We start from the raw sequence: 14,726 nt of genomic DNA on the forward strand, positions 1-14,726 counted from the left end.
AGACGGCGAATCTGGCAGAGGCAAACGCTTCTGAGGAAGACAAAATCAAAGCGATGATGTCACAGTCCAATCATGAATATGACCCCATTCAGTAAGTATTAACCAATACATACATACAGTACCGGTCAAAAATTTGGACACCCCTTCGAATTCTATGTTTTGTTGTTTATTTTTATGAATTAAGACACGTCACGTCTTGAAGTCATGATGGATGTCGTTTTTCGTCACTTAATTGAGTGCTTCTTGACACATGGATTACTACAGTTGTGGTGTGGAATAGGGTTATTTTATTATTTTACTGTTTGATCTGGGCGGCACGGTGGTGTAGTGGTTAGTGCTGTAGCCTCACAGCAAGAAGGTCCGGGTTCGAGCCCAGCGGCCGGCGAGGGCCTTTCTGTGCAGAGTTTGCATGTTCTCCCCGTGTCCGCGTGGGTTTCCTCCGGGTGCTCCGGTTTCCCCCACAGTCCAAAGACATGCAGGTTAGGCTAACTGGTGACTCTAAATTGACCGTAGGTGTGAATGTGAGTGTGAATGGTTGTCTGTGTCTATGTGTCAGCCCTGTGATGACCTGGCGACTTGTCCAGGGTGTACCCCGCCTTTCGCCCGTAGTCAGCTGGGATAGGCTCCAGCTTGCCTGCGACCCTGTAGAACAGGATAAAGCAGCTAGAGATGATGAGATGAGACTGTTTGATCTCAAGAGCATTAACAAGGCAAGAAATTGCACTAATTGACTTTTGAGGAGGCACGGCTGTTAATTGAAAAGCATTCCAGGTGACGACCTGATGAAGCTGGTTAAGATAAACACTGGCTACACTGAAGAATCGAAAATATGAAACATTTTGGTTTTAGCACTTTGTTTACGGCGTAATTCCAAATATGTTCCAGATGTTATTTCACAGTTCTGGCGTGTTCAGCGGCATGGCGGTGTAGTGGTTAGCACTGTCGCCTCACAGCAAGAAGGTCCTGGGTTCGAGCCCAGCAGCCGGCGAGGGCCTTTCTGTGCGGAGTTTGCATGTTCTCCCCGTGTCTGCGTGGGTTTCCTCCGGGTGCTCCGGTTTCCCCTACAGTCCAAAGACATGCGTTTAGGTTAATATGGGACGGCCTTGGGCTGAGGTGCCTTTGAGCAAGGCACGTAACTCCCAACTGCTCCCCGGGTGCTGTTAGCACGGTTGCCCACTGCTCTAGGTATGTGTGTGTTAAATGCAGAGAGGAATTTCACAAGCGTGTGATGAATAAAGTTCTTCTTCAGTATTGTTCTACAATGTAGAAAATACAAAATGCAGAAAAACCGATAAATGAGTCTGGGTGGACAAACTTTTGACTGGTACGGTACATACTGACGTGCATAACTTTTCTCCAAGGTGTGACAGTTGCAATTTCCTGATTGATTAGCGCTCTTGCTCTTTTTTTTTTTTTTTAACATGTGATGTCCCAGCTTTAAGAGATCTCTTCCTTCCATCCTTCCTTCTTTCACTCATCATAATCTTTCAAGCCACAGTGTTTCCTTTGGGAAAGTAGATTAGTTCAACGTAATAACTTGCAAGTATTTGTTTTACCTGATTGTTTGTTTGTCTCCTTAGTTACACAAAGAAGCTGGTGGGTCCTCCTCCTCCAAATTACACTTGTTTTCGCTGCGGGAAAAGTGGACACTACATCCGAAACTGCCCGACCAATGGGGTAACTGGGTTTTCATTAATAGTAATTAGACTATTATTAATAATAATAGTTGTAGTTTGCCACCTTTCAAAGGGCTCAAAGTACAACAAAGTGACTTTGAAATTTTTTTTTTTAAATAGATGTAAACATTGTCAGGGTCTTGTACGTTGCTCTGTATAAGAGCATCTGCTAATGTTATGAAGAAGTTTAAAAAGTTGTAATGTTTTTAGAATGCATGTCAACTAATTTAATTTAAATTAATTCCCATTTAACGACACTGGAAAAAAAAAAAAGTATTTTTTGGAGCGAATGGCACAAAATATTCAAACAAAAAATAAATTTTATATATACGAGGGTAAGTCAAAAAGCTCTAAGACATTGGAAAAAAAATCTTTATTTCTGAAAATAACAGCTATTTCTCTACATATTCTCCATGGAAGTCTAAACACTTGGGCAAGCAGTGTTTCCATCGAATAGAATTCTGGGGGATGTCTTTCATACCTTTTGAAATTATAACATCGGTCTTAGAACTTTTTGACTCGCTCTCGTACAGGGTGAGTCAAAATTATGTCAACACTTCAACGGTAGAAACCACTTATTCACAAAACATGCATCATATGTGCAAGATGATTTACAGGCCGGTCTCAGCCTGTTCGCCATTGTGTTCAACACAAAACCCAGCGAGCAACAGGACCGTTTAATGTGTCACCCATGGCGTACGTCTATCTGCAGGAGAAAAATAACCCATTAGTGTTCACATAATTTTGACTGACGCTGTGTCATAATTTGTGAGAGTGCGTTAGACAAAGCTGTGAAGTTTATCTTCGAGTGGTGAATATATTCACGAGTGAGCGAGGTGAAAATATTTTCAGCAGGAGATGATCAACTTCAAATCTTCACACCGCCGTGTCCGTATCTTCTTTATATTTTATGGGCGCGCACACAAACTAATCAAAAGAATTTTAACTTTGCACCGGTTTGCCATTTTGACAACGCGCGTCTCGTCAGCGGAAAACACTTGGAGCGATCCGAAATGCGTTTTGTATGAAAAATGTGAGGGTTTTTTTAACACGAGAATATAAACTTCATATCTGCAAGCCAATATGTGATTTTATTTTATTTATTTTTTTTTTTTTATTGCGGTGCGGTTTCCATCAAATCCTGTGCTCTGATTGGCTGGTGAGCAGGTCCATATCCTACAGTACGGACCCCAGTTATGGACCTCTGGCAACTCGCTTGTTTACGACAACAAAAAACATGGTAGCCTTTTTTTTTTTTTTTGTCAATATTTATCTTTTTTTTTTTTATATAAATTTATTTATAAGATGATCAAAAATCTTAAATTTTTGCCAGCATTTCTCAGGAGAACAGCATGGATAGCGATAACGACAGTGTTCACAGCGAAAGCAAGTTTTACTACCCTGAGGAAGAAGAAAGAAAAAACATTTCAGGAGAAAGCTAAAAACCTCTAACTGTTGCTAACGCCGAGCAAAAACATGGCTGAATTTTGTATCAATCAGGGACTACGTAGGCAGCAAAATGTAGTTTCTTTTTTCCTGCCATGGAAGTGCACTTGTATACCGAGGAGGAAGCAATTTGCATTACAGCCGTGAATGAGGATTCAAAATGGCGGCTTGCCTCGGCTCGGTTTTCCCTTTCGGGCCTCAGTCGGTACTTTCAAGACCTCGGTTACGGTATTTCACGATACGGACCTCCCAGCTGGTAAATAGCACACATTTATTATGTAGAGACGCAAACAAAAAGTCGCCAGATTTATCCGTTTCCTCACGAGCGACATCGCAAGAGAAATGTCACGCTTTTGGTCCCAGATGAAAAATACAAGTGATGGGTTATCCAGTGTAAAAAAAAAAAAAAGCATATATAAATTCCTCATCCTAATTGGACCGAACTGTTGTGTTAGCAGGATAAAAGTTTTGAGGCACCTCAGCGGATTAAAAAGAGCACAGGGATTCCTCGCAGCTTCATGAAAGAAGTGGACGATCCAAATATTAAAGGTGCCATGCTGACCAACACGGGCACTTACGCCATTCCTACCATTGACGCGTAAGTATAAACTCTCGTAACGTCACATGAGAACAATGTAAACGACTGCTGATTATGATATGAAACAAGATGATGAACAATGCTCTATATTCGACTACACAAACTACAGCGTGACCAGTGAGCGTCACACGCGAGTCCGTAGTGTTCCTCCTCTGATGACGACAGTAGTCCTGAGTATTTGGTTCACTTTGTTCTTGCGATCTATCTTTCTGCTTCAACAGTGAAGCTTATGCAATTGGGAAAAAGGAGAAGCCACCCTTTGTCCCTCAGGAACGGTCGTCCTCTTCTGACGACGAAGATCCCGTTCCGGACGAGCTGCTCTGTCTGATCTGTAAAGACCTCATGACGGACGCTGTTGTGATTCCCTGCTGTGGGAACAGCTACTGCGATGAATGTGAGTCAGAACAATCAGGTTCTCATTTTTCTCAAATTTGCTCCGTTGGTTGAAGCTGTGTTAGGATTTCACCGTCCTGGAAGAGGAAAAAAAAAGTTTTTACCGAGCGCTGCATTGTGTATCAAGTCTCGTTAACAGTAAGAAGGGGAGTGTTATTCGGTTAGGTGTTTAGAAGTTGGAGATTTCATACACATCAAAGAGTTATTTGTTCAGTCGTGATGTACTGTCAATCTTGACCGTGTTCACTGTCTCGGCAGGTATTCGATCAAGTTTATTGGAGTCAGAGGAACACATTTGTCCCACCTGCAACCAGTCTGAAGTTTCACCGGACACATTAATTGCCAACAAATTCCTCCGTCAGGTAAGAGTGTACAAGATGTGGATAGAAGCACGGCCGAACATTTTAGTCAGCTCAACAGCAAAATGAACCTCTCGTCCGTTTGTATCAGAGAACACCATGTTTCCGTTTGGCCTTTAAAGACATTTAAAAGTGTCTCCATAAAACTAGAATAAATCACACGTTTATGGAATATATTGTTAATTTTGTGTGGCGGCATGGTGAGCTTTTCCTTTAACGATCTGTGGTTGGTTGAAGAGAGCAACTGGACTTGCTTGACGATTCTTGAAAACGTTTCGCCTCTCCTCCGAAAGGCATCCTCAGTTCTGTCTGACTACTAGGGAGTATCCAGTATTTATCCTCTCATGGATCATCATAGAATCCGAATCAGAATGCTGATGGCTGCATTGTGGGCGGCTGATAAGATGTCATAGACACCCACCTCTGTTCAATGATGGTCGTTCCAGGTTGACAAAAATGAACGATCCACTCTGGCTAAGATGTCTGCCAGTTTTCTGGAAGTCCTCTCATACTCCCGCACCAGTCGAAGGGATCTCATCCCAAAGTGCGTAGAAACAACCAACCACAGATTACTATGTACCTGGACAACTGAGTTTCTTCACAGATATGTTTCTACGCACTTTGGGATGAGATCCCTTCGACTGGTGCGGGAGTATGAGAGGACTTCCAGAAAACTGGCAGACATCTTAGCCAGAGTGGATCGTTCATTTTTGTCAACCTGGAACGACCATCATTGAACAGAGGTGGGTGTCTATGACATCTTATCAGCCGCCCACAGTGCAGCCATCAGCATTCTGATTCGGATTCTATGATGATCCATGAGAGGATAAATACTGGATACTCCCTAGTAGTCAGACAGAACTGAGGATGCCTTTCGGAGGAGAGGCGAAACGTTTTCAAGAATCGTCAAGCAAGTCCAGTTGCTCTCTTCAACCAACCACAGATTACTATGTACCTGGACAACTGAGTTTCTTCACAGATATGTTTCTACGCACTTTGGGATGAGATCCCTTTAACGTTGCGTAATGCAAGCGCCAAACTCATGAACACCACCACGTTGGGTGTTTTTCTGATATTCGTCAGCTTGAAACTCATGATCCCCACCTCGTGGTCGAATCCCTCACGTTGACTTGATTTTCCAATAAAATCCATTGACCGCTTTGGTGTCTAGTGCCGGCGAAAGATCGCATCGCTGAGAGAAATTTTGTATCTTTCCTAAAAAATCAACGCTTTTCCGAATATTTTTTTTCATGGAGAAAAAATGAGGTGGTGTATAAATATGAGTAAGACAGTTTTGAAGAGAATTCAGACAAGTTTGACCCTCTTGTCCACAGCGCATTCGTGCACCACCGTCGTTAGTCGTGCTCGGTGTCGACAATTTAAAGTGAACATGCGCAGTAAATTCTGGCTTTTATGTTTCAGCCTTCTAGGTGCATCATTGTGATCAACAAGAAGTCGGATTTATCTGTAATTCTTCCCCTGATTCTCAACGTTCTAAATCTCCTTTATTTTTGGCTTTTTGGTTTATTAATATCTGATGGAGTTTTTTTCCCCCCTCATGAATGGAAAATTAAACCAGTGGAAAATGATGGGTGGTTTGTGACAGAAATGGAAATTTTATAAAACACTATTTTCAAATGTTCATAACTTTTTTTTTTTTTGACCTATGTACAAAAGTAAACATGTTTTCAATTGGACACCATTTAAAATCAAACTAGCTCTTGTAACTTGCCTTTGTTGTAACCCATCTGTCCATGTACACTTGAGACTACTGCTTACCAGTTTAACTTTGAATTGTTCAGGCTGTCAACAACTTCAGGAATGAAACGGGCTACGCCAAGAGAATTCGCAAAACTGCTGCTCAGGCGCCTGTCCCTGCCGCCCAGCCTCAGCCCCGGGTCCAGTGTCCTGTTCAGCCAGTCAAGCTTCTCAATTCCCGCCAGCAGGATCCACTCCGGGCTAACACACCGCCCCAGAACCCTCCTGCCACTGTCGTCCCACCCACTGCTGTCCCTGAGCAGGCTTCAGCAACGCCGCCTGAAGTTGATGCTTCACCTGAGCCCGGGAACAATAGTGGTCCTGCCCCAGTGGCTCTTTCTCCCCCACAGCAGCCCAAACGGGATGATGCTGTCATGCCTAAGTAAGTTTTGTTCCATTGGTGCGAAACTTTAGTGCACTCGCATTTCCTGCAATATTGTTTGCCGAGTTCAGTCACGTTATTCCCGTTTATTGTAGCATTATTGTTAAATTCTCCTACAGTAATATGAATAACGCATTTAAATGTAATTTATATTTAATTGAGAGTTGAAAGCTTCCATTTTATTGCTTTCTGGATAGGTAGGCCTATTAATGCATTTTTTTTCCCCCTTCCACAGAGAGCCAGAAGCACAGCCAACAGCTGCGGTTTTATCTGACAGTCTGCTTCCTACTCCAGTTATTCCAAAAGTATTGCATTTGCTCATTGGCTCACAGTCTGACGTTTTTTAAAAAATTTAGTAAGGTCGTTTTGTATGTACGTCAGTGGCATCCTTTGTTTCTGTTCCTTAGGGGCACCATGTTCCAGTGATCAGCCAGCCACATGTGCACACACTTCCTCTTCCCATTCCTCGATCAGGTGAGGCTTTATACACCTATATACTGCCTAGCACAACACGGGCACAGCATCTGTCAGGGTCTGATTGATGCACTGTTTGGCTGATAAAATCAGATTTTTTAGACTCAGCAGAAATGCCATGTTTTCTTTAAATTTCTTAAATGTTCTACAGGCAAATTGAGACATATATATATATATATATATATATATATATATATATATATATATATATATATATATATATAAATAAATAAAAAAGCATAGTAACCGTGCTTAAAGAGGCACATCTGTTCTATAAAAGGTTCTGGAAATAATTTTTACCAACTTTATTTTTATGAGGATTTCTAGGTTTTCTGATTGACATGCTGAATAATTTAATTCTTAGGACTGTTGAGGCCCAGCATCCCAAGACTCCCTGCAACCCGGTCTGCATGGGATCCGTGAGTATTGTTGCAAGTTCCGGCAGTTTTTGCGTAGTGTTTTTACTGTTATAAAACTGAACGTGTCCTTATGGAAATAAAATTCGAAAAAAGCTCAAGAAAGCTACAGGCAGTACAGCGCTGTCGCCTCACAGCAAGAAGGTTCTGGATCATGGATGCAAACGGCACGCCTTTTGGTGGATGCCGCCTTTTTCACGGCTGTCTGGGGGACTTGTGTGAATCGTGCAGATCCGGTGAGGTTTTTTGGGGGGGGAGGGCATTGGAGTGTCTGATTATAATTTCATCAAAGTAAATTCTGTATTAAAATGACTAAATAAGCAAATGCCGTTACAGTCCATGAAACATAGGAAGTATAAGTATGAGAAGGAAACAGTAAATCAGAAAGCTGCGCACGTAAAGCCAGTTGGCTGCGCGCCATTATCTGCTGCTGCCTGCACTTCACTGCACGCGCAAGGATTTCCATCAGTCCAACGTAAGTTACGTAATTGGCTTTACGTACGCAGCTTTCTGATTTACTGTTTTCTTCTCATACTTATACTTCCTATGTTTCATGGACTGTAACGGCATTTGCTTATTTAGTCATTTTAATACAGAATTTACTTTGATGAAATTATAATCAGACACTCCAACGCCCCCCCCCCCCCCCAAAAAAACAAAACTCATCGGATCTGCACGATTCACACAAATCCCCCAGACAGCCGTGAAAAAGGCGGCATCCGCCAAAAGGCGTGCCATTTGCATCCGTGCTGGATTCGAGCCCAGCGGCTGACGGGGGCCTTTCTGTGTGGAGTTCGCATGTTCTCCCCGTGTCTCTGTGGGTTTCCTCCACGGTCCAAAGACATGCGGTTAAGTTAACATGGGGCAGCCATGGGTTGAGGTTTGGCTGACGGGCCCTTGAGCAATTCACCTCCCTGGGCGCTGTAGCTGCGCTGCCCACTGCTCTGGGTATGTCTGTGCTTGAGCGTACGTGTGACAAAGGCGGCGGCGGCTTAAATTTATGCTGTACAAAAATATTTAGCCAGCACACAGTTTCTTGTTAAAAAGGCTGTTTGAACAAATTTCATTGTTAGAAAACACTTTTTCACAAGCGTTGCCAGGCAAAACAAACCTCGCCCGGCCGCACTTTATTTTATACCTCCATGTTGTCGATGGGAATATTTCTCAATCATCAGCTGCCAGGTTATAGTCCTCTGACCTTGAGTTTGACATTTGAAAGTCATTCAAGGTCAAAGGGCATGGTGCCAAATGAAAGCCCATATGGCACTTCCTGTAAGTTGATAATGGTAAATATCTGTCTACCATCAATGCTTTTCAAGTTGCAGCCCTCTGAAAATCCATGACCTTGAGTTTGACCTTGCAAGGTCGCTCAAGGCCAGATATCACGGTGCCAAATGAAAGGCCACATAGGAGTTCCTATATGCTCATAATGGTATACATATGTCTATCAGCAACCGTTTTTGAGTCATAATGGAAAATGTTATTTTGACTGAAAGGTTGACCTTTCCGGTGACCTGATTACCCCCAAAATTTATTCAGGTCATCTACTGACCGTTGCCCGCCTACCCTGAAAATCCAAAGTCAATTGGTGCGACCGTCTAGACCAGTGGTTCTCAAACTTTTTTCACCAAGTACCACCTCAGAAAATACTTGGCTCTCCAAGTACCACCATAATGACCAACATTAAAATACAGTAGCGTAGTAGGCCTAAGTATTCATTAAAAACAAGGCGGAGGTTTTATTTAACAAGTATATTTAATATTGTTGGCCACTGTAACATTACGCACAGTACTTTGAACAGTAACACTGTGTTTAAATATAGGAAAATAAAACACTGTCCTTAAATAATGAATCAAATAAAATTAATTGCACATAAAAGTGAAATAAACATTGTACTAAAATAAATCAAGCTGTATGGCAAAATATCTACTGTTCTTAATGCGCTCAATCAGTGTCTTTTTAACATTGTCAGCCATGTTGTTTATTCTCCTTGACACGGTGTCATTTGAAAACGGCACCAAGTTTAACACACTGGCAGCTTTCTCTCCACACATGATACGTGTCATCTCTTTGGCTAATGGCAAACACAGCAGTTCCCCGATTGTGTGTGGCTTACCGGCTCTGGCGATCAGGAGGCTGGCACGATATGAAGCTTCCTGTGCTTTGGCTACGGGTGTACCATAGGACAGAATGGTGGACTTGGACTGCTTCAGTTCATCACGTTTTCGTTAAAAAAATCCATTGGTTTGTCCTTTAGTGCTGTGTGTTTGGTTGTAAGATGCTGTTTGAGATAGACCCCGAAGCCGTTTGTTTTCAGGATAATGGCTGGCTGATGAAATTATTGGCTGGCTAGCTGACTCAGCCAAAACCTTAATGGCTGCTGCAGCCACCAAAATGTTTATGGCTACAAATGGCTGATACTGGACGTCACTGTGTGGCATATATCCGGGCGAACGGATCAAACAAATGGGGGGAATAAATAGCAAATTACCACAGGTCCCCTGGTCTCTTACTTCATTGTAAATATAAATCTAGCAAGATTGTAGTTCAATGCTAATAATAAGCTAATCTGGATTGTTCGAGGAAGGCATCTAGCTATCTACTCTCACTAGCAATGACCAGTGAAGGACTGGCAGCTATCTTACTATGATGAAAGTAGAGTGGTGGAGTACTTTTTTTTTATCAATCTCGAAGTATGTGAAACAAACAAACAAAAAATACCTTTACACTTTTCCCTCAGCAGCGGCAAAGAATGCAGCCATCTCGTCGATATCGGAGTCGATTGATGCTCTGGGTGGGTTCCCCAGTGTATCGTGGTAACGGTGTGAGGGGCGGGAAGCCAGACAGGTAGTCACAACGGCAAGCTTGCGGTGGCTCTCTGTGCTGTGATATCAGTTCTAAATCTCTACAGTGTATGCCTATACGTCTCTATTGTGTTACTACTAGTGTGTACAGTTGATCATGTTTGTGTCACTTTTCTTGTAGCTCATGATGTGGATAAACCCATTATCTGATGTACACAATTCTTAGTGGCTCAGCCAAATTTTATTAGATAGCGGCTCAAATTGGCTTACAAAATTATTGGCTGGCGGCGGCTCAAATTCTAAATGGCGGTTTTAGCGGCGCCTGGCGGCGGCTTCGGGGTCTAGTTTGAGATGCGATGGTTTCATGGACTCATTGCTCAGAACGTCCCCGCATACAACACACTGCAGCCTGGGCAGCTCCTCTGTCCCGCTCCAAATGAATCCCAGTTTTATGTATTTTTCGTCATACTTCCTCCTCACTGGTTTCTGCCGTTTGTTAGCAGTTCTGGGGCTGGTTTTGCCACTGTCGTTAGCATCTGCGCTCGGCTCACACACGTCCTCTTCAGTTCTCCCTCTCTCCTGATCCACGCTCCCATTCGCGGATTTAAGCCACGACAGTAATTTTGTCGCACTCGTCATAATTAGCAAAGCCACCTCCACCTTTTCCCATCACAGCCTAGTCTACCAATGGCGGATAACCGTCTGTCAGCGGAACCGGCGGGAATGCGTACGTACGCTACGTATGGCTACCCAGAAGCACTTGCAAACGTTTTTAAATTATTAACTTAATTTGTATTTCCTTTCATTTTCTTGTCATCGGTTGATAAGATATTTTCATCCATTCGGATATTATGGATAGTATTTCACTTTTTTTTAAATTTATATTTAATTAAGTGATTCTTTGGCGTACCACTAGAATGGAGCCCGCGTACCACTAGTGGTACGCGTACCACAGTTTGAGAATCTCTGGTCTAGACGCTAAATTGTTAATAGGCAGACACACAAACCACACTGATTACAATACCTCACCCCGTTTACTCCGTCGCGGGCGAGGGAACAATGTTTATGAATTCAAAAGCAAAAAGCGTATATTAAAATGTAGACGGTCCCAATGTGATGTGAGCATCAAATGATACATTTGGCAGCGTGCTTACAAGAGAGTACTCGCCTCGAAGGTTGCTGAGGAAACCTAATTTGTGATCAAGTTTCAAGCAAGTGTCAGGATAGTTTTGGTATATTTGGCTTCCCTGGCTTGAGTTAAATGACACAAGATGTTTGCCAATATGAATGTGCCAGAACTGCAGAAAGAACATTCTGGTTAATTTGTCAAACACATGTGTTTTGACAAATCACTGTCATCAGTAATAACAGATGCATAGGTGTAAATATATTGAGTCCTAAGAAATCAATATGCATGAAATGAAATGCTGGGGGTTTCTTTTGGTCAATTCGTCTTTTTCCGCACGTTTTTAGGTCCTCGGGCCGAGGTCGACCCCTCCCGAACGATCGGCACCCGAGGGCATCGGTTCCTCCGGTCCAACCTCCTCCTGTTGCTCCAACACTTTACCCACCCTCTCTTTTCCCTCTCCCGCAGCATCCTATATCCCACCCCCCTAGTGTCGTCCCCCCACAGTTCCCAATGCAGTTCCCTCAAGGGCAACAACCTGCCCCCCCTTTCAACATGCCTCCCCCAGGTTTCCCCCCTGCCCCAACAAATGTCCCCAATCCCTGGGTACCACAAGGTACTCAGCCCCCACTCCCAAACCCCCCAGTACCTCCAATGCAATCGGCACTCTTTCTGTCCAAGGAGGAGTTCTACAGACAACAGCGTCGACTCAAGGAAGAGTATGTCAACTAACTTTTTGTCTTTAAGCGATTTGTTAAATTGCAAATGATAACTTTTGCCTTGAACTCAAATATGTAGGCGTTGTACGTCTGCTGTACTTAATTTTAATAATCTGGTTTTATATCCTTCCTTGTTTTTGAATAAATTGTTGTTTAGGGAGTCCAAGCTTGAGGAGTTTACCAATGACTTTGCCAAAGAGTTGTTGGAGTACAGAAAGATCCAGAAAGAGAGAAGACGGTCCTATTCCAGGTTTGTATTTTCGAACTGATGGTTTTTCAACTGAAGATAAATTGAAGTGAGACTCGATAATGAAAGGGATCTATGGTTTTCCCTCCAGATCAAAGTCTCCATATCGCTCCTCCTACAGTGGCTCATCTTACTCTTACTCAAAGTCCAGATCCCGTTCTCGATCCCCACGTTCCTATTCACGCTCCGTATCGCGATCTCGCTCCAGATCGCGTTCTCGCTCTCGTTCACGGTCCCGTTCTCGTTCCTACTCTCCGTACTCCCGAAGAGGCAGAGGTCGTAGCCGCAGTTATCGATCTAGATCCCGCACACCTCCGTACCATCGTTCTCGAACACGCTCTCCTTCCTACAGAGGGCGGGACGGAGGAGGAATGAGCACAGGCATCTATCGATCTCGCTCGAGGTCACCGATCTATCGGACTCACAGTCCAGGCAAGAAACTGCCTCCGTCTTCTCAGGTAGAGGACCGCAAATATGGAGGAAGGTACAGGGAGGTTCCCCCATGCGACGCCAAAGCTTACTACGGCCGAGCGTTTGACCAGAGCGACCCCTTTGAACGAGAGAGATATCGAGAGTGGGAGAGAGAATACAGAGAGTGGTATGAGAAGTATTTCAAGAATTACGAGGGGCCACAGGGCGGTCAGATCAGAGGTCGCGGTCCAGGTGGAAGAGAGCCGTACTCGCCGGAGCGTTTCGCGCCTCACAGGCCCAGAGACAACTCGCCATATGGCAGGGGGCGCCGGGAGGACTATCCGCCCCATGGCATCCCGGCAAGAACTCGTCCGTTGACATATCAGGAAAGGTGTGCGGAAAAGTATGGTCATCTTCACGTCAACAATATGGCAGTCGGAAGAGGAATAAACAAAGAGAGCCTGAAACCCACCAAAGAGCGAGAGCCAACCACGAGCGCTGCTGCGGACTCGAAGGGTCTGAAGCACAAAAAACATCGGAAAAAAAGGAAAGGGGAGGAGGGAGATCTATTTAGTCATTCCGATTCAATGGACGAATCCAAGAAAGACGAACGGAAGGGAGACTCGATGCTGATGAACTCGAGTCGTGATGATGCCACGCCTGTCAGGGATGAGCCCATGGATAGCGCCTCTGTGCCCTACAAGAGTGCATCAGACAAAGAGAGAAAAGAGAAAACCAAAAGCAAGACGGAAAAAGTTAAACGCAAGCCTGAGAGTGGTACGCAAAAGAAAGAAGCTCCAGCAAAAAGCGCCAAACCCGCCAGAGAAAAGGAGGCAGACGCAGGGCGGGAAAGGGTCGTTTCCACTGAACCGGCCATTAAAAGGATCAAAGACGATCCTGCTCAGAAGACTGATGCCAGCAAACCGCATACTTCTGAGAAACTCATGCTTCCTCGCAAATTGATGCAGTCTAAACCGGTCAAGCAACACCAAGAGCAAAAAGCGGTCAAAGATGAACCGAAAGTAAAAAAAGAATCCGTCAAAGACGTGACTAAAGTTGAGAAACCTCCTGCTAAAGACGCAAAGCCCAAGACGGAAAAGTCCCTCAAAACCGATGAGAAACCCACCAAAGCAAGCGATCCGAAGGCGGAGAAACGGAAACGGAAAGAGGAAAAGGAGCCAGAGTTCATGTCAAACAAATCCCCAAGGTTGGCAGTTGCCGAGATGGCCAGCGTTTCACCCAAGCCCAAGCTGAAGGTGGAGAACGAGAAGCCGACGCAGAAGGACAAGCCTGCCATTCCTTCCCTGATGGACATTAAGCCCGAACCTGTTCGAAAGATCAAGCTCAATCGCGAGATCGGAAAGAGGATTGCGAGTACCGAGCGACTTTCTTCAGAGGAATCCGGCGCTGGAAAGACCAAACAAGACCAGAAGTCAAAGGTCAAGCTGCGACGCCAGGTGCACGGCACAGACCGATCCGGATCCACGTTGGTCGATTACACCAGGTAAGATGAACCTCTTTGGAGCGCGGTAGCTCGATAAATTACAGACGTGCACTTAAAACAGAGCTTTAGTTGTTCGTTTTCAAGGCATGGACATTGAGAGGAGGAACTGTCATACCACATGTACCACACCTGCTTATTAGCGCAATTAATTACGATTACAATGTGATTGGCATGACTTTTGGTGACGGTCACATAGGGCTGTGCGATATATCGAATATACTCGATATATTGCCAAAAATTCTGTGCGGGGTACATAAAATTATTATATCATAACTATAGAGTATTTTATGGTCATCTTCCGACTTGCGTTCGTTTCGTGTTTGTTTAAAACCTTTCCCGGTGGTTTTCTCCCTGTCCCTCAGGCAGTAACGTGAAAGGCTGCCTAAGAGTAAAGAAAACAATAACGTCACGCA

General features: G+C 44.1%; 1 protein-coding gene across 2 annotated transcripts in view; it reads left to right on the top strand.

Moving 5' to 3' along the window:
- Positions 1 to 14,726, top strand: part of rbbp6 (retinoblastoma binding protein 6) — a 38,180-nt gene that overhangs the window by 14,890 nt on the left and 8,564 nt on the right. Inside the window, exons 5-16 of one of the 2 annotated variants that reach the window (XM_060901291.1) lie at positions 3 to 91; positions 1,581 to 1,677; positions 3,578 to 3,720; positions 3,942 to 4,114; positions 4,372 to 4,475; positions 6,275 to 6,612; positions 6,848 to 6,917; positions 7,020 to 7,086; positions 7,451 to 7,505; positions 11,780 to 12,151; positions 12,309 to 12,401; positions 12,490 to 14,313. In XM_060901291.1, coding sequence (XP_060757274.1) covers positions 3 to 91; positions 1,581 to 1,677; positions 3,578 to 3,720; positions 3,942 to 4,114; positions 4,372 to 4,475; positions 6,275 to 6,612; positions 6,848 to 6,917; positions 7,020 to 7,086; positions 7,451 to 7,505; positions 11,780 to 12,151; positions 12,309 to 12,401; positions 12,490 to 14,313 — 3,425 coding nt within the window. The remainder of the gene's footprint in view (positions 1 to 2; positions 92 to 1,580; positions 1,678 to 3,577; positions 3,721 to 3,941; positions 4,115 to 4,371; positions 4,476 to 6,274; positions 6,613 to 6,847; positions 6,918 to 7,019; positions 7,087 to 7,450; positions 7,506 to 11,779; positions 12,152 to 12,308; positions 12,402 to 12,489; positions 14,314 to 14,726) is intronic. The other variant, XM_060901292.1, reaches the window with a different exon arrangement.

The sequence above is a fragment of the Neoarius graeffei genome, chromosome 20, assembly GCF_027579695.1.
Source record: "Neoarius graeffei isolate fNeoGra1 chromosome 20, fNeoGra1.pri, whole genome shotgun sequence".
In the NCBI taxonomy this organism is placed as follows: domain Eukaryota; kingdom Metazoa; phylum Chordata; class Actinopteri; order Siluriformes; family Ariidae; genus Neoarius; species Neoarius graeffei.